The sequence below is a fragment of the Coregonus clupeaformis genome, unplaced genomic scaffold, assembly GCF_020615455.1.
Source record: "Coregonus clupeaformis isolate EN_2021a unplaced genomic scaffold, ASM2061545v1 scaf0294, whole genome shotgun sequence".
Taxonomy (NCBI): Eukaryota; Metazoa; Chordata; class Actinopteri; order Salmoniformes; family Salmonidae; genus Coregonus; species Coregonus clupeaformis.
Genome location: NW_025533749.1, coordinates 444,520 through 464,890, shown reverse-complemented (window position 1 = coordinate 464,890; position 20,371 = coordinate 444,520). Strand labels below are relative to the sequence as shown.

General features: G+C 40.1%; 1 protein-coding gene and 1 long non-coding RNA gene across 2 annotated transcripts in view; both read right to left on the bottom strand.

Annotated features, from left to right (window-relative positions):
• Positions 1–558: 558 nt before the first annotated feature.
• Positions 559–2,962, bottom strand: LOC121560138 (protein NLRC3-like; the record flags this gene model as incomplete). The annotated part of the gene is made up of 4 exons (XM_045214675.1): positions 2,922–2,962; positions 2,502–2,668; positions 989–2,386; positions 559–682 (listed from the first exon to the last, which is right to left on the bottom strand). Coding segments are annotated over exons 1-4 (1,715 nt in total), but the record flags the coding sequence as incomplete, so codon positions are not given.
• Positions 2,963–3,283: 321 nt separating this feature from the next.
• The window catches only part of LOC123484379, an 83,864-nt gene continuing 66,776 nt past the window's right edge, over positions 3,284–20,371 (bottom strand). The window contains exons 2-3 of the long non-coding RNA XR_006658512.1: positions 7,362–7,421; positions 3,284–3,379 (exon numbers count right to left, since the gene is read on the bottom strand). This is a non-coding gene — a long non-coding RNA (uncharacterized LOC123484379). The remainder of the gene's footprint in view (positions 3,380–7,361; positions 7,422–20,371) is intronic.

Below are 20,371 nucleotides of genomic sequence, written 5' to 3'. Positions count from 1 at the left end.
TATGTGAGTTTACAGCCAGACAGTCTGGAGAGAAGAAATATAGTGATACACTGTTAAATATGCAAAGCTTTAAGAATAATGAGATGCATTAAGACAATAACAGAAGGACACATGATTAACCAATGTTAAAAACATACTAACTCACTCAAGACATTTAACCTTAGTTTGATATATTTATCACATGTTATGTATGTTTCTGCATATTTACCAAGACGTTCAAATAATGTTAAAAACATACACATACTAACTACATACATAATATATAAACACTCACAGTGGATACTGAAGATATTTAACTCACACTAGTGTCTGTATGTTGCAGAGTGGACTGGTTAGTCCAACACAGAGCAGCTCCACTCCTCTGTCTCCCAGGTCATTGTAGCTGAGGTCCAGTTCTCTCAGGGGGGAGTTTGGTGTCTGCAGAGCTGAAGCCAGAGTCTCACAGGATTTATATGTGAGGTCACAGCGATCCAGTCTGGAGAGAGGAGATCATCTGTTAGATATACAAATCCTTCAGAATAATTATACTGTATACATCAACTCAATAGCATAACTTACAGTGCTCTCTTGTAGGTTTTCACTATCGGCAGCAACCTCTGATAACCTTCCTCTGATTTGGTGTATGTCTTCAGGTCAAACTCCTCCAGCACCTCCTCTGACATCAGTAACAGGTAGGCCAGGGCTGAACATTGGTCAGGTTTTAGTCTTGTTTCTGAAAGAGTTCCTGATCGCAGGGAGGTTTGCATTTCTTCAACTAGAGAGTTGGCACCAAGTTCATTCAGACAGTGGAACAAGTTGATGATCCTTTCTGGTGAGGATTCCCTTTCGATCTTGTCTGAAAGGTACCTGACTGTTCTCTCAACTGTTTCCTCATTGCTCTGTGTTGTACTTCCTGTCTGTGTCAGAAGGCCTCGTAACAGATTCTGATTGGACTCCAGTGAGAGACCCAGAAGGAAGCGGAGGAACAGGTCCAGGTGTCCATTCTCACTCTCCAAGGCCTGGTCCACTGCACTCATGTGTAAGTCAGACAACTGGATTGACTCCTCATCTTCATCATCATCATCATCATCGTAGTCATCATAACCACTAGTGACTGCTTTGGGGGAAAAAACGTTTTCCTTCTTGTCCAGCCATGATTCTAAAGCATGCACTGCTGCTAGAAACTCCTGAATGCTCAGATGCACAAAGCTGTAGACCTTCTCTTGGTTCAGCCCAGATTCTTCTTTAAAGATCTCTGTACACAATGCTGAGTACTCTGATGCCTCTGTGACATCAAGGCCACACTCTCTCAGGTCCTCCTCATAGAAGATCAGGTTGCCCTTCTGCATCTGTTGGAAAGCCAGCTCTGCCAGTTTCAGGATCATCTCTTTGTCTGACTGAGACAGTTCCTTTGGGTTTGTCTCTGTGGCTTTGTTGTACTTCTTGTTCTTCACAATGATTTGGATGAGCGTGAAGTGTGTGAACATCTGGGTCAGAGTTTTGGGGACTTCATCCTTCTCTGCCTCTTTCAGTATCATCTCAAGGACAGTGGCTGATATCCAACAGAAGACTGGCATGTGGCACATGATGTGGAGGCTCCTTGATGTCTTCATGTGTTTGATGATTTCATTGGCCAGATTCTGATCTGTGATTTTCTTCCTGAAGTACTCCTCCTTCTGTGGATCATTGAACCTTCGTACCTCTGTCACCTGGTCAACACACTCAGGAGGGATCTGATTGGCTGCTGCAGGCCGTGAGGTTATCCAGAGGAGAGCAGAGGGAAGCAGATTCCCCTTGATGAGGTTTGTCAGCAGCACGTCCACTGAGGTTGGCTTCGTGACATCACAGCACCTCTCATTGTTTTTGAAGTCTAGAGGAAGTCGACACTCATCCAGACCATCAAAAATGAAAACAGTTTTGGTTTCCCCATCTTCAATGCTGTCAATCTCTTTCAGCTCTGAGAAGTAGTGGGAAAGAAGTTGCATCAGACTGTATTGGTCCTTTTTCAGGTTCAGATCACGGAAAGGAAGAGGAAACATGAAATGAATGTCCTGATTTGCTTTTCCCTCTGCCCAGTCAAGGATGACCTTCTGCACAGAGACTGTTTTTCCAATGCCAGCGATTCCTTTTGTCAGCACAGTTCTGATAGGTTTGTCTTGTCCAGGTAAAGGCTTGAAGATGTCGTTGCATTTGATTGGTGTCTCTTGTGTGGTTTGTTTCTTGGATGCCATCTCTATCTGTCTCACCTCATGTTCATTATTGACCCCTCCACTTCCACCCTCTGTGATGTAGAGCTCTGTGTAGACGTCCTTTAACAGACTTTGGTTTCCAATTCCTTCAGATATGTGTTGATACTTGTGTTTCAGTTTAGCCTTAATGTCTTGTTGGACTGTCAGAAGAGTTTGACCTGTAGGAAAACAATGAGAGTTGGGACTCATAAGTTTGTGTGTGTGTGTGTGTGTGTGTGTTTTAGAAGGGCCTTTGTCCCGTTCTTTGTAATATTGTATGAAACACAGTCTTACTTCTTCTGTCCAGAAGGTTGTGTGTGATCTTTAATGCATCCTCACTGTCCAAACTCTCCACTTCCTTATTGTCATCTGGTAATGGTTCCTGGCTGAAAGCAGGTGGCTGATCACTCTTCATTGATAGCAGGCTGGGGGCAGGTGACTCTGCTCTGGGCTTCTGGACACTGAACAAAACAGGGAGGCAGATCACCTCATCAATATCTCATCAGTACCTCATCTACATCATTTCAACAACTGTATAGCTGAACTCATAGAAGTACTGATGTTTCTTTATAAAGCTACAGTCTGCAATTGGTAAATCGATTGGGGGACTTTTAAATTAATGATGTAGAACTACATTTGATGTAATTTGGGAAAACCTTTCCCTTTAGGTTTATATCTTTAAGAGAACTGTATATTTTACATGTCATCTCTTACCTCTTAGAACTGGTGTCTTGAGTCATTTTAGAGGCAGTGGTCTCCTCATCTCTCTCCCCAGAGAGACTCATTTTAGAGCCAGTGGTCCCCTCCTCTCTCTCCCCAGAGAGACTCATTTTAGAGGCAGTGGTCTCCTCCTCTCTCTCCCCAGAGAGACTCATTTTAGAGGCAGTGGTCTCCTCCTCTCTCTCCCCAGAGAGACTCATTTTAGAGGCAGTGGTCTCCTCCTCTCTCTCCCCAGAGAGACTCATTTTAGAGGCAGTGGTCTCCTCCTCTCTCTCCCCAGAGAGACTCATTTTAGAGACAGTGGTCCCCTCCTCTCTCTCCCCAGAGAGACTCATTTTAGAAGCAGTGGTCCCCTCCTCTCTCTCCCCAGAGAGACTCATTTTAGAGGCAGTGGTCCCCTCCTCTCTCTCCCCAGAGAGACTCATTTTAGATGTAAGTCACAGCTCACTCAGCTACAATAAGAAATAACAGATCAGTCAATATTTCTGAACATTGTTGAAGAACCATTAACAATGACAACACTTTTACTGTCTGTGGTCAAAGTTCAAACAGAGACTTCATGTTGCATTTAAACATGCACAGTCCAATATGTTATTAATTTGATTTGATTTGACTTGGATCCCCATTAGCTGACGCCATAACAACAGCTAGTCTACCTGGGGAAAACACTACTAAAAAATACGTTACAGCTTAGATTGACAGACATTATAAACATTTACCAAGTAGACATTACATACAGTTAAAATAGCTGACAGGTATTTATTCTATACCAAGGGAAGCCAGGCTATAATGTATCTTTCGTCTCTCTGTGCTTCATAATTGTCCTTTAATTCGCAAGAGGCTGAATGTATCTCACAGGAGAAAGCATCCGAGCGAGCTAAACAGCGCCCCTCTGTCTCTCTATGTGTAGGCCATCTATCTGATGCTGTCTGGTCCAAACGAGTATGACATTGTTGCCCGTAGCATTGAAGACAAGGGAAGCCTGCGAGCATTTGGCCTTTGATTAAAAAACTATTAGAAATGAGCCAATCAGCGTTGAGCTAAACTGAGCGAGCTCAACTGTGATTGGTTCTGGTGCACCAATAAAAGGTGTCAAGGTAAACCAGCTTGGTTTTTGACAGAAACAACTTGAATTGTTGCATCTCGTTGTGTTGTTGTCCTCTGGTGTCTAGCTAGTTAGTTAACATTGGCCTTTTCCTAAATGAGCCATGGATGGAGATAGGGATTCGGACTTGTGGTTTTACTTAATTCTCCGTACTGGCGAATGATTATAACAGCGATTCTGATCCAACCATTAAGTCATACATTGCTGTGCCCCCGGCCTGAGAGGATGGAAGTTCAATATGTAGCTAGATGTAGAAGGCTAATGTTAACTAGCTAACCTTGCCCATGAATGGAAGTTAGGCTAGTGAGCAAGCATTTTAGCCAGGTAGCCTCAACAACAAAATATAAAAGCGTGTACTGTATGACAGAGTGATAGACCGTGTACTGTATGACAGAGTGATAGACCGTGTACTGTATGACAGAGTGATAGACCGTGTACTGTATGACAGAGTGATAGACCGTGTACTGTATGACAGAGTGATAGACCGTGTACTGTATGACAGAGTGATAGACCGTGTACTGTATGACAGAGTGATAGACCGTGTACTGTATGACAGACTGATAGACCGTGTACTGTATGACAGAGTGATAGACCGTGTACTGTATGACAGAGTGATAGACCGTGTACTGTATGACAGAGTGATAGACCGTGTACTGTATGACAGAGTGATAGACCGTGTACTGTATGACAGAGTGATAGACCGTGTACTGTATGACAGAGTGATAGACCGTGTACTGTATGACAGACTGATAGACCGTGTACTGTATGACAGAGTGATAGACCGTGTACTGTATGACAGAGTGATAGACCGTGTACTGTATGACAGAGTGATAGACCGTGTACCGTATGACAGAGTGATAGACCGTGTACTGTATGACAGAGTGATAGACCGTGTACTGTATGACAGAGTGATAGACCGTGTACTGTATGACAGAGTGATAGACCGTGTACTGTATGACAGAGTGATAGACCGTGTACTGTATGACAGAGTGATAGACCGTGTACTGTATGACAGAGTGATAGACCGTGTACTGTATGACAGAGTGATAGACCGTGTACTGTATGACAGAGTGATAGACCGTGTACTGTATGACAGAGTGATAGACCGTGTACTGTATGACAGAGTGATAGACCGTGTACTGTATGACAGAGTGATAGACCGTGTACTGTATGACAGAGTGATAGACCGTGTACTGTATGACAGAGTGATAGACCGTGTACTGTATGACAGAGTGATAGACCGTGTACTGTATGACAGAGTGATAGACCGTGTACTGTATGACAGAGTGATAGACCGTGTACTGTATGACAGAGTGATAGACCATTTTGTCAACATGAAAGAGAGGAGGATGTCATTGGCGTTTCTCTACAAGTAGGGTGAGTCAACATGTTTTTTCATACTTGCACGAACACATAAATCAGGACCATGAACCATTCTTTGCAACTTGCTGTAACTCTCTGTGGTTCTAAATCAATAGTTGTTTAGCGGTCCGAAAATGTCGGAAACATTAACTTGCTTGACCATGATGTAGGTCATGTAACTGTCTGTTACATAGAATATGCAGTGTGGACTTAACCGGACAGAAGTTGCTCTCTGGTTTTTCTGATAAAATAAAGGTGTGGTTGAATTTATTCTGCCACTGTGTCTTCTTATTGTCTCGACCTTTAGGCCTAAAACCTATATCAGGGTCGCAAGGCATATGAATTAACAGGTTATAGAGCAAAAACATTATTACAACACATAGATTGTATTGTATTTTTCTGTCTTCCCCAGTGATTTTACGCACGCACCTCTACTGGTGTGACCTCATAATAGGCGTGGATGCAATTTGGACCCCCAAGCTTTAGGCTTCTGTAGGACTGAACCTGCCGAGTTGATGTATGAGCTTCGGAATGTTTTAATTATAGGCTGTGCCCGGCCTTTTCTCCGTTTATTTTACAAGTTGTATCATGTTAAATATCAGCCACTATCGAGAGCCACCGTCAGTAAAACCCACATACATTTATATATAACTGTCACTTTAGTGTTCGTTTTCTTCCATTTGTAGCTTCCATTTAGCATCATTCCATTCTGTTTCCCTTTCTTTCCTCTGTCACGTCAGTTGTTCCTGAGGGTCGTTAGCATTAGGCTAACGTTGTGCAAGAATTTAGGACATGTAGCCTGTTTGAATCATTATGGAACTCAGACCACACGTAGCAGGTTAAACCTGTAGCCTGGTTCACGGTTCACGACGACTGAACCGGTTTCATACAGTTCCATGATTAGTGAGAATTAGGGTAAATGTATAGGACCCCCCTATTCAACCCCTATTGTACACTTTTTTTCCATCTTCCAATATTTAATGGATTGAACTTGAATATGACAACTTTCAGGATGAATCAAACCACTGTATTTTTTATTAATCAATATATTTAGTGTGTAAAGGTTCTCCAAACCAATTTTTTTGAATGATTCATACATACTTTCCTAACCCTAAAATGTGCCTAAATAATCTACAAAATCTGAGTATTTTTAAATCTACCAAGCAAGTGGGAGTGTTTTCAGCGGTTGAAATACATGTATTCAGTGCACGCAAGCGAACCACGCCTGCAAAACCCGTTGTGCAACTTAATAAGGTAAAGTCTGAATAGAAACTATGAGCAGTGCGTAGGAAAGGCGTAATTTCATAAGTTGGAATAGTGCCCTTAGTGAATACACACATGCACTGCTTGACTTCACATGAGGTGCCAACAGTTTATCTCGTCCGTTGCACCCGGGCTTGTATTCAGGTGTGCCGACAACGATGCGGAACATTACGCAACAGTGCGCTGGCCAAGTTATATGAAGCGGACAGCACTGAGCAAAACGGACCACAGCCTTTCTGATCGGTGTCGCCAGAAAGCATTTTCAACTTGAACTTTGATTTATCCCAACATTTAAATAGTTTCTATGCTATTTTTGCACGTCAGTTTTACTTGACTGACTTGTCGAAACAGACTATTTTCTTTAGTGACAGCTTTACATAATTCCGATGCACGTCTTTCTAACACAGTTTCATCATGTGGATAATAATCACGATAATGTGATGTCAATCGCCTTTACCAATAATACCCTACCCCATAGCCCTGTAGCCTATAACATCACATCACATTGGATCATATTGATTAGGCTAAGCAATATGAATCAACACCAATGTACAGTAAAATTATCATTCTTGAAAGTTGAAATCAGTATTGTATTAACTTTACATTTCTGTAGATGTCTTACCCCTAAATCTTCTGTCTCTCTATGATAGCCTAACTTCTCCAGAACACTTTTCTACATTAAATTGTAAAAGAAAGCTACAAACCTCCGATGTTTTTGTCTTCTACCTGTAACGTCCATTTCTTCCTCTACTTCCTGATACTACCTATGTTGGGACATGAGGTGGAGGGAGGGGAGAGGTAGAGGGAGGGAGAGAGGGAGGAGAGGGAGGAGGGAGGAGAGAGGGAGAGGTGGGGGGAGAGAGGGAGGGAGGAAGAGAGGGAGGGAGAGGTGGAGGGAGAGGTGGGGGGAGAGAGGGAGGGAGGGAGGGAGGGAGGGAGGGAGGGAGGAGAGGTGGAGATTGAGCATAGTGCAATATCAAAAGTAGTGCACTATATAGGGAAAAGGGTGTCATTTGAGAGTACGTACTCTATACACTGTGTAGTAACATAGGACCTTAGAGCTTATTGACATAGGATCTGCCTCTCTCTCTAACACACACACACACAGAGACACACACACAGACACACACACACACACACACACACACACAGACACATACAGACACACACAGACACACACACACACAGACACACACACACACACACACCCACACACAGAGACACACACACAGAGACACACACACACAGAGAGAGACACACACACACACACACACAGAGACACACACACACACACACAGACACAGACACAGACACACACACACACACACACACACACAGACACACACACACACACACACACACACACAGACACACACACACACACACACACACACAGACACACACACACACATACCTTAACAGAGGTGACTACACTGCATTTACAACTTGCGGTAACTCTCTGTGGTTCTAAATCAATAGTTGTTTAGTGATCGGAAACATTAACTTGCTTGACCATGATGTAGGTCATGTAACTGTCTGTTACATAGAATATGCTTTGTGGACTTAACCGGACAGAGGTTGCTCTCTGGTTTTGTGATAAAACAAAGGTGTGGTTGAATTTATTCTGCCACTGTGTCTTCTTATTGTCTCGACCTTTAGGCCTAAAGCCTATATCAGGGTCACAAGGCATATGAATTAACAGGTTATAGAGTGTAGTGTATTAAGATTATGTCTTTGTTAAATGTTTTTCATGAAGAAATGGAATGTTGGTTATGTTAGTATCAAAAGGCAATGTTTAGTATAATGTCACATATAATAGACAGGAAGTGTGTTGTAAACTGGTGATTGGCCAGAAGAGGGAGCCCATCTTGTTGCATTGTTTATAAATAGGGGTACACGAAGAAGATAGGGCAGAGCAGCCATTAGAATTGGAGGACACTGCTCTCCAGACCTCGCGAGTCTGTCACCCATGCTGAAGCTTGTGATCTGAATAAACCTTATGATCAACGTTCAGTATGAGCAGACTCCTTTTGTTCATCAGCAATAATTGCCACCACTCACTCGACACGACAAATGGCGAGCTTGCCAGGAGGGGTTTTGCAATCCTTCTTTGCTGCATTTGGAGTCGCCAAGCTAACTCAAGCTAACTTCGGTCTGGAGTCATGACCCGACTAAACGCAGCTAAGTTATTGGTTTTGTTACTGCTTGTGTACACTGGAGGAATGTACCATTATGACCGTGCCTCAGGTGGTGTTTTTGCTGATGATTGGGGTCTGGCTAATCATTATACAAATTTTAAAAATAGCGCAAAAGTGGTTAGAGTTTAGGGATTGTTTATAGAGATGTGTTGCTTGAATAGTAAGTCAAGAACAGTCGGGGCCAAGATATGTATAAAATTTTAGAGCATTGCAGGTTTAGATAAGCCCTCGTGACGAACGGGGCGACCACCAGGGTGGGCCAAAATCCTGGCAACGCATTATGAGTTTCAGGTTCAGTCTGGGACTGGGGGTTGGTGGGACATTTCTTGGGGATGGCTTGCTCAACTTCTGTTCGACGGGATAGTTGCATTGGGGGGGATCGCTCGTAGAAATAGCCATACCCATGGCAGAATAAATTTAGGACAAACGAAACAGTACTCAATTAAAGACGCAATGCGGGTTTGTTACATGTTGTAGGCCGCAGTTGGCTAAAGGCTAATGCTAAGGCTAAATGCTAAATGTGTGTTGTGTCACATTGTACCTAAGGATAAAGGCTAAGGCTAATTGCTAAATGCTAATTGTGTTGCGTGCTACATGATAACTTTAACCTTAGAGGTCCACTGCGATGGATTCAAGCCTCTTAAACTTGTTTGTATGTGGTGGAACTGAAAGTTCTACGCAAATGTGAGCTCTGTTATGTGTAATTGTGTGAGTATAAGGTATAAAATAGTGACGCTGTAGCGTAATGCTATCGGTCTATTGTGTGGTAAGCATGGGCTTAAGGGGATGTGCGCATGTGCTTGATTTTACGGGGCTAAAACTACGACATGAGGTCGCGCTGAGCCTACAAACCAAAATGGTGGGTTAAGGTCATAGGTCCCATTTGGCGTTACCCTGCAAGGGGGAAATGGACACAGACAAGAGAGGAGAGATTTTAACATGAGTATTCTAGTTTAAACGGCGATGGTTAAAGATGAAACTTGTTTTGTGACCTATTGAATTTATACATTAAATATATGTTGGCGAAGTATAATAAATTGAATTAAATAATTAAATAACGGATTAAAATAAAATAATGTTTTTGAGCGATCTATTTAGTTCTGAGTTTAGTCTTAGAGTGAATAATGTAGAACGAAGGAATATTGAATGGTTGGAAATACTCAGTGATGGCATTAACTACTAAAAGCTGTTTCTGTGTCTTTGTCCCTTGTCATGAGAGACAGGAGAGAAGGGGGAGCGAGGAGATACAGGAAGTGATCACGTGACGCGGCAGAGGATCAAGTCAAAAAACAAAATAAGGTTTTGAGACTGTTACAAGATATGTGATGTTATGACAATTTTACATAGGCATGGCAAATACTATTTCATAAAAAATTGCATTTTGGAAGCTTTGTGTATCACTGGGGTTTGATTACAGATGTGTTGGGAATCAAGGATTGACTATTCTGTAAATTTAAGATAATCAGAGCTGATAGAGCAAGGGGTTTATGGGAATTGGAGTAATGATAGGGTTAGAGGCTTTGTTTTGGGGGGATTGCTTTGAAGTTGACTAACTACATTTACTTGCATTTGATGGGTTGTGGTAATATAGCCACCACTAATGGATAAATTGGTGACATAGGATATAGGAATAAAAATTGGTTTTAATTATTCATGATTTTTAATTGATTTATTTGGAGTTTTTTGGGGTTGTTAGGGTTATATTAATAATTTAAGGGGGAAGTCATAGGCTATACAGTCTAAAATAAGATAGTTCACGAGGAAGGGGATTACACCGATTGATATAGGGGTAAAATAGTAATCCTTTAATTAAAGTAGTGTTAGAAAGTAGGGTTAGAAAAACTAATGGCAGAAGTTAGTACACCTTTCTCACATACGGATTCAGCAAAAAGTACAGCTTAGGGATGTTTATCCTCAGCTTTCAGTGATCATCCAGCAGGGTGATTATGGCATCAGAGATGAAGATGAATAATAGATAGAGGACAAGTAGAAAAGACGATGAAGATGGATCAAAACTCCAGAAGGAAGAAAATGTGAGGTCTGGAAGAAAAGAGGAAGGTTAAGGAGGATGGAACTTAAAGAAGATGAGGATGGTGAAGATGAGTGATGATGAAGAGGTCATGCATGGGTGGATATGACTCTGTGATCAGAAGGAAGTTGGCAAGAGGAAAAAGAAGGATACACGAGATTTGATCTCTGATGGAAGTTGAAGATGAAGATGGCGATGAAGATTTGGAGATTAAAGGGGCTTTATGTTCAAGAGGATTTTATCCTACAATGACTAGCAAAGAAGAAATGGATATATAGACCAATGCTGATCATGCCTGGATAAAGCAAATAGTTTAGAAGTAACACAGCTGAAGATACAGAAGAGGAGAAACTGCTGAGAGCATCGATGAGAGAAGAAGAGAAAATAGCCAACAATTGAAGTAAAAACAACCGACCATTAGAAGTGATAGTGAATAGGGGAAAACTTATCCGGGTTCAGCCTAAAGAGGTTAAACATCTCACTAATTGATAACGAATTAGGATAGGGATTTGAGGTAGTAAAACAGTTAATTACTCTTAAGGTACTAATATTAGAAGATATTGTTATTGCAGTGTTGGGAAGAGATGCATTGTTTAAATTGAATTGTACAATAAGATGTACACTAGACGACTGGGTTTTTGGGAATCATTTGCTTAAAAACGATAATATCATAGGAAGGATGATAATCTATTGTTCTGTCTATTAGACAATCTGTCTGGGAAAATAAAGTTAAAAGGGGTGACTATTATTCTGGGTTACATTCTTACACTAAGAGATTTCAGGCTAGGCTAAAAGGTGTTTAGTCGTTTGCCAAGTGTGTGTAATGAGTCAGAAGCAGGTGGGGAACTTTCCAATCACATATTCTGAAATTTGGTGGTAAAGAGATTTTGTGGATAAATCAGGGGAAAAGGTTTTAAATGTTATGAGAGAAAACATTAGATTAAAATAAGTTAGGGGTAGATTTGGGTTGAAGGAACTCTGAGACAGTAAGCTAAGTTTCAAAGTTAGTAGTAAGACAGAGAGAGAAGTGGTGAATGACATTTTTAGAAGTTTAGTGGGAAGATATGGTAGGAGTTTAGATCTGTTAGGAGCAGATGCATTGAGAAAGTATGTGTTGCTGAATGATAAGAGAAGATTGAGGGTGATTGAGTATCTATATTTACAGTTTCCAGCAGGAAGATCAAGGTAATTATAGGTGTATTTTGTGTAATCAAAAGTTTGAAAGTCAGGGATTTAGAGAAAGGACTGAGATTTGGGGAAAAAGTGACACTAGTGGTGATAGATGGAAGTACAAGCAGAGACATCTTTTCTTTGGGGAAAACTAGGAGTAACTAAGGACATTAACACTTCAGTTTATTAGAACAACAGGGAGAAGCAATTTAATTCTTTCAACATTGATAGTTATTAAAGCCATAAATATATCGCATTTGGTTATAAGGGAACCAATACAGCACCAATGTTAGGGAAAGAATACTTATTAGGGATTAGGATGGGGACGTTCCTCCCATATGGAGAGATAATTATGGAGAATAAGTATTGTTATCAGGACCAGGAGTAGAAGCTGTTGCACCTAGTCAAAGGAGGGATAGTTTGTACAACGATATGAAGTGGAAGATGTTAGGAGTGACTGTTCACTTATGGTGCGTAATGTTACAGAGAAAGGTCAGGGAGAATATATGTATACTTATCTAGTGCAAGCATTAGAATTTGTTCCGGTTAAGAATTATTGGTTAAAGGGCTATGTAATTCGTAAAGTGATGCCTATAATGGAAGATTTGAAATCTGTTGAAGTTCCACAGTCACCGAGGGAGTTCAGGAAGAGTAGATTATAGTAGTCACTCCAACAGTAGATAATACACAGAGGATAATGGGAACTTTTGCACTAGAAGTAATTAGGGTTGATACAGCAATTAAGTCAACTACTTTAATGGTAACTTTGGAAGGGATTAATGATACGATGGCAATAGCAAAAGAGGGAGTATGACATCGACAACAACTTTTCTGAAATTAAATGGGGAATTTTAGACTCATGGGTTATGTTACGGATGGAGAGTGCTGTCAATGATAATACGAATGGGGTTAAAATAGGAGAACAGATAGTAGTAGAGAGAATATAGATTCATCATGGAGGACAGGATGAGATCTTTGATTTTGATGACAGACAAGGAGAGGTATCTGATCAGTACCGCTTGTTCTTCTGTTGTGGAAATTAGAGATAGATTAACTCATTCTGTAAGATCAGTGAGGAATCTTGAGGGTCCATGTCTGTTGAGAATTCCAGCACCAAACATGTTAGACGGTCGCGCGGCCTCTATCAGGTATGGGTCAGTCTTATGCTTTGTCATGACTGTGGTATTGGCAACAGTCATTGACAGATAAAATAATGTCGTTGTCAGAACAGTGGTTTAAGCCTAGGTTTAAGTGTTCTTGGTTAAATGAATTACCCTATGGGAATTGTTAAATGGGAAAGGAAAATTAGGTAACAACGGAACCCTGAAGTATTCAGGTGAAACATTGAGGGCTAAAAGTTGTTTTTGTTCTAATAAAACATATGAGGTAAAGGGTATGTTTATGGGAATATCAGATTGTGATGTTATATGATGACTTTGGATAAGCACGGACAAAAGGTTAGAGAGGACAAATATGTTACTTTTTTATGTACCAGGTAGTAAGATGAGCAGGACTTTGATGGTTAAATGATTAGCTTTTGACTGACAATGTGACTATGGGGATTTTTGAGATATTTGGAGGGTTTGTGGTGATAAAATATATATTCTTACATTATGGATGGATAGGATTTTGTTACATGTCAACGTTGAAGCTTCCATATGAGGTTTTTACCATTATAAGAGGGATAGCACCGGACAAGCTAGAGATAGGGTTAAAAGGGTGACATGTCATAGTCTTCAAGCCTATCATTGAAGGATGAGTTTAAGGGAGAAGGGGGGACTTTATTCATGGTATGGTGTAACATTTGGGAAGATCATAGTGATAAATATTAGTTATACTTTGAGTCCAGATAGTTCAGATAATATCACTGGGGTTATAGATGCATTATAAGGGATGTGTTTGGGAGATCTGAGAGGATTTGGTTGCAAGATCAATTAGGCCAGTAGGGGCAGTGATGGGTCAGATTTTAGTTTCAGCTTTGATAACACTGTGTGATGTTTGTAATTTGTTACTGACCTTTGAGAAAGCTATGATATTGAGATAGGTTGGAGAGTGATGCCTGGAGACAACACTCAGATGCCGGTGTTGACTGTTCCTGATCTGGAGGAAGATGGATGGACTACTGATGGATAAATATCATTTTTTTTTTTTTATGAGTTGATTATTTTTCAAATTTTTTTCAATATTAGGGTGATGTTGGTATGATTTATGAATCAAAGGGGGGAATAGGTTTATGTGATTCATGCATCATTTATATATCATTTCTATATTCTTAGTTGATATTGATGTTCAATTTGAAAGTGTTTTTTTGGAAAAGATACTGTTTGGTTTCTTTTCTTTTCTTCCAGAAGCATTTGGGGGAACATGTGGAGATTGAAATACTCAAACAAAGACAATATGAAGGGACAATATGACTGGAGGAGATGAAACAAGGAGGGTGTGGCTGATTCCATCATCAACAAGTCCATTGGAAGTCGAGACTACAGGGAGATGAAGTGTAGTGGACTACATTCCAGTGTTTGCAATGACATATAGACATGTGTAATACATAATTGTGTCATATTTTTAGGGATTAATTTTGTAGAAAGATGTTTGATGTTATTGAATACATGTGAGGATCTTAGATGTTTTTGTTTATTTCGGTGAATGCTTAGGGACAGAAGGTCTAGGCAGGGAGAGTTCCACTGTACGGTCCGGTGGGTTGACCAGCCTTGCAAGTGGATGTTATTGGATAGGATTTTGTTTGCAGGGGCTTACATGTGTATTTAATTGCATCATAGTTTCAAAATGCATTTACATGGTTAATGAGTTTATCTGGAGTACCGACGGTGGTTGCCTGGGGCAGAGGGACCGTGAGAGAATTTTACTGTCTTGATTGATATGGATGGAAGGTTGCCGGACAGTTTTTCGCTCTTACACTCCATAGAGATTTGTTCATATTTCATAGTAATGTATTCACACTTCATAAACAGTTATTTCATAAGAAAGGTATTTACACTCTAGAGGAGAATGTTTTTGGTTTAAGGTTAAAGATACTCAATAAGATAAATTGTTACTGGTCATAATCCTATTGTTGTCGAGACTTTTTAGTTTTGTCTCGAAGGGGGGAATATGTAGTGTATTAAGATTATGTCTTTGTTAAATGTTTTTCATGAAGAAATGGAATGTTGGTTATGTTAGTATCAAAAGGCAATGTTTAGTATAATGTCACATATAATAGACAGGAAGTGTGTTGTAAACTGGTGATTGGCCAGAAGAGGGAGCCCATCTTGTTGCATTGTTTATAAATAGGGGTACACGAAGAAGATAGGGCAGAGCAGCCATTAGAATTGGAGGACACTGCTCTCCAGACCTCGCGAGTCTGTCACCCATGCTGAAGCTTGTGATCTGAATAAACCTTATGATCAACGTTCAGTATGAGCAGACTCCTTTTGTTCATCAGCAATAATTGCCACCACTCACTCGATACGACAAATGGTGAGCTTGCCAGGAGGGGTTTTGCAATCCTTCTTTGCTGCATTTGGAGTCGCCAAGCTAACTCAAGCTAACTTCGGTCTGGAGTCATGACCCGACTAAACGCAGCTAAGTTGTTGGTTTTGTTACTGCTTGTGTACACTGGAGGAATGTACCATTATGACCGTGCCTCAGGTGGTGTTTTTGCTGATGATTGGGGTCTGGCTAATCATTATACAAATTTTAAAAATAGCGCAAAAGTGGTTAGAGTTTAGGGATTGTTTATAGAGATGTGTTGCTTGAATAGTAAGTCAAGAACAGTCGGGGCCAAGATATGTATAAAATTTTAGAGCATTGCAGGTTTAGATAAGCCCTCGTGACGAACGGGGCGACCACCAGGGTGGGCCAAAATCCTGGCAACGCATTATGAGTTTCAGGTTCAGTCTGGGACTGGGGGTTGGTGGGACATTTCTTGGGGATGGCTTGCTCAACTTCTGTTCGACGGGATAGTTGCATTGGGGGGGATCGCTCGTAGAAATAGCCATACCCATGGAAGAATAAATTTAGGACAAACGAAACAGTACTCAATTAAAGACGCAATGCGGGTTTGTTACATGTTGTAGGCCGCAGTTGGCTAAAGGCTAATGCTAAGGCTAAATGCTAAATGTGTGTTGTGTCACATTGTACCTAAGGATAAAGGCTAAGGCTAATTGCTAAATGCTAATTGTGTTGCGTGCTACATGATAACTTTAACCTTAGAGGTCCACTGCGATGGATTCAAGCCTCTTAAACTTGTTTGTATGTGGTGGAACTGAAAGTTCTACGCAAATGTGAGCTCTGTTATGTGTAATTGTGTGAGTATAAGGTATAAAATAGTGACGCTGTAGCGTAATGCTATCGGTCTATTGTGTGGTAAGCATGGGCTTAAGGGGATGTGCGCATGTGCTTGATTTTACGGGGCTAAAACTACGACATGAGGTCGCGCTGAGCCTACAAACCAAAATGGTGGGTTAAGGTCATAGGTCCCATTTGGCGTTACCCTGCAAGGGGGAAATGGACACAGACAAGAGAGGAGAGATTTTAACATGAGTATTCTAGTTTAAACGGCGATGGTTAAAGATGAAACTTGTTTTGTGACCTATTGAATTTATACATTAAATATATGTTGGCGAAGTATAATAAATTGAATTAAATAATTAAATAACGGATTAAAATAAAATAATGTTTTTGAGCGATCTATTTAGTTCTGAGTTTAGTCTTAGAGTGAATAATGTAGAACGAAGGAATATTGAATGGTTGGAAATACTCAGTGATGGCATTAACTACTAAAAGCTGTTTCTGTGTCTTTGTCCCTTGTCATGAGAGACAGGAGAGAGGGGGAGCGAGGAGATACAGGAAGTGATCACGTGACGCGGCAGAGGATCAAGTCAAAAAACAAAATAAGGTTTTGAGACTGTTACAAGATATGTGATGTTATGACAATTTTACATAGGCATGGCAAATACTATTTCATAAAAAATTGCATTTTGGAAGCTTTGTGTATCACTGGGGTTTGATTACAGATGTGTTGGGAATCAAGGATTGACTATTCTGTAAATTTAAGATAATCAGAGCTGATAGAGCAAGGGGTTTATGGGAATTGGAGTAATGATAGGGTTAGAGGCTTTGTTTTTGGGGGATTGCTTTGAAGTTGACTAACTACATTTACTTGCATTTGATGGGTTGTGGTAATATAGCCACCACTAATGGATAAATTGGTGACATAGGATATAGGAATAAAAATTGGTTTTAATTATTCATGATTTTTAATTGATTTATTTGGAGTTTTTTGGGGTTGTTAGGGTTATATTAATAATTTAAGGGGGGAAGCCATAGGCTATACAGTCTAAAATAAGATAGTTCACGAGGAAGGGGATTACACCGATTGATATAGGGGTAAAATAGTAATCCTTTAATTAAAGTAGTGTTAGAAAGTAGGGTTAGAAAAACTAATGGCAGAAGTTAGTACACCTTTCTCACATACGGATTCAGCAAAAAGTACAGCTTAGGGATGTTTATCCTCAGCTTTCAGTGATCATCCAGCAGGGTGATTATGGCATCAGAGATGAAGATGAATAATAGATAGAGGACAAGTAGAAACGACGATGAAGATGGATCAAAACTCCAGAAGGAAGAAAATGTGAGGTCTGGAAGAAAAGAGGAAGGTTAAGGAGGATGGAACTTAAAGAAGATGAGGATGGTGAAGATGAGTGATGATGAAGAGGTCATGCATGGGTGGATATGACTCTGTGATCAGAAGGAAGTTGGCAAGAGGAAAAAGAAGGATACACGAGATTTGATCTCTGATGGAAGTTGAAGATGAAGATGGCAATGAAGATTTGGAGATTAAAGGGGCTTTATGTTCAAGAGGATTTTATCCTACAATGACTAGCAAAGAAGAAATGGATACATAGACCAATGCTTATCATGCCTGGATAAAGCAAATAGTTTAGAAGTAACACAGCTGAAGATACAGAAGAGGAGAAACTGCTGAGAGCATCGATGAGAGAAGAAGAGAAAATAGCCAACAATTGAAGTAAAAACAACCGACCATTAGAAGTGATAGTGAATAGGGGAAAACTTATCCGGGTTCAGCCTAAAGAGGTTAAACATCTCACTAATTGATAACGAATTAGGATAGGGATTTGAGGTAGTAAAACAGTTAATTACTCTTAAGGTACTAATATTAGAAGATATTGTTATTGCAGTGTTGGGAAGAGATGCATTGTTTAAATTGAATTGTACAATAAGATGTACACTAGACGACTGGGTTTTTGGGAATCATTTGCTTAAAAACGATAATATCATAGGAAGGATGATAATCTATTGTTCTGTCTATTAGACAATCTGTCTGGGAAAATAAAGTTAAAAGGGGTGACTATTATTCTGGGTTACATTCTTACACTAAGAGATTTCAGGCTAGGCTAAAAGGTGTTTAGTCGTTTGCCAAGTGTGTGTAATGAGTCAGAAGCAGGTGGGGAACTTTCCAATCACATATTCTGAAATTTGGTGGTAAAGAGATTTTGTGGATAAATCAGGGGAAAAGGTTTTAAATGTTATGAGAGAAAACATTAGATTAAAATAAGTTAGGGGTAGATTTGGGTTGAAGGAACTCTGAGACAGTAAGCTAAGTTTCAAAGTTAGTAGTAAGACAGAGAGAGAAGTGGTGAATGACATTTTTAGAAGTTTAGTGGGAAGATATGGTAGGAGTTTAGATCTGTTAGGAGCAGATGCATTGAGAAAGTATGTGTTGCTGAATGATAAGAGAAGATTGAGGGTGATTGAGTATCTATATTTACAGTTTCCAGCAGGAAGATCAAGGTAATTATAGGTGTATTTTGTGTAATCAAAAGTTTGAAAGTCAGGGATTTAGAGAAAGGACTGAGATTTGGGGAAAAAGTGACACTAGTGGTGATAGATGGAAGTACAAGCAGAGACATCTTTTCTTTGGGGAAAACTAGGAGTAACTAAGGACATTAACACTTCAGTTTATTAGAACAACAGGGAGAAGCAATTTAATTCTTTCAACATTGATAGTTATTAAAGCCATAAATATATCGCATTTGGTTATAAGGGAACCAATACAGCACCAATGTTAGGGAAAGAATACTTATTAGGGATTAGGATGGGGACGTTCCTCCCATATGGAGAGATAATTATGGAGAATAAGTATTGTTATCAGGACCAGGAGTAGAAGCTGTTGCACCTAGTCAAAGGAGGGATAGTTTGTACAACGATATGAAGTGGAAGATGTTAGGAGTGACTGTTCACTTATGGTGCGTAATGTTACAGAGAAAGGTCAGGGAGAATATATGTATACTTATCTAGTGCAAGCATTAGAATTTGTTCCGGTTAAGAATTATTGGTTAAAGGGCTATGTAATTCGTAAAGTGATGCCTATAATGGAAGATTTGAAATCTGTTGAAGTTCCACAGTCACCGAGGGAGTTCAGGAAGAGTAGATTATAGTAGTCACTCCAACAGTAGATAATACACAGAGGATAATGGGAACTTTTGCACTAGAAGTAATTAGGGTTGATACAGCAATTAAGTCAACTACTTTAATGGTAACTTTGGAAGGGATTAATGATACGATGGCAATAGCAAAAGAGGGAGTATGACATCGACAACAACTTTTCTGAAATTAAATGGGGAATTTTAGACTCATGGGTTATGTTACGGATGGAGAGTGCTGTCAATGATAATACGAATGGGGTTAAAATAGGAGAACAGATAGTAGTAGAGAGAATATAGATTCATCATGGAGGACAGGATGAGATCTTTGATTTTGATGACAGACAAGGAGAGGTATCTGATCAGTACCGCTTGTTCTTCTGTTGTGGAAATTAGAGATAGATTAACTCATTCTGTAAGATCAGTGAGGAATCTTGAGGGTCCATGTCTGTTGAGAATTCCAGCACCAAACATGTTAGACGGTCGCGCGGCCTCTATCAGGTATGGGTCAGTCTTATGCTTTGTCATGACTGTGGTATTGGCAACAGTCATTGACAGATAAAATAATGTCGTTGTCAGAACAGTGGTTTAAGCCTAGGTTTAAGTGTTCTTGGTTAAATGAATTACCCTATGGGAATTGTTAAATGGGAAAGGAAAATTAGGTAACAACGGAACCCTGAAGTATTCAGGTGAAACATTGAGGGCTAAAAGTTGTTTTTGTTCTAATAAAACATATGAGGTAAAGGGTATGTTTATGGGAATATCAGATTGTGATGTTATATGATGACTTTGGATAAGCACGGACAAAAGGTTAGAGAGGACAAATATGTTACTTTTTTATGTACCAGGTAGTAAGATGAGCAGGACTTTGA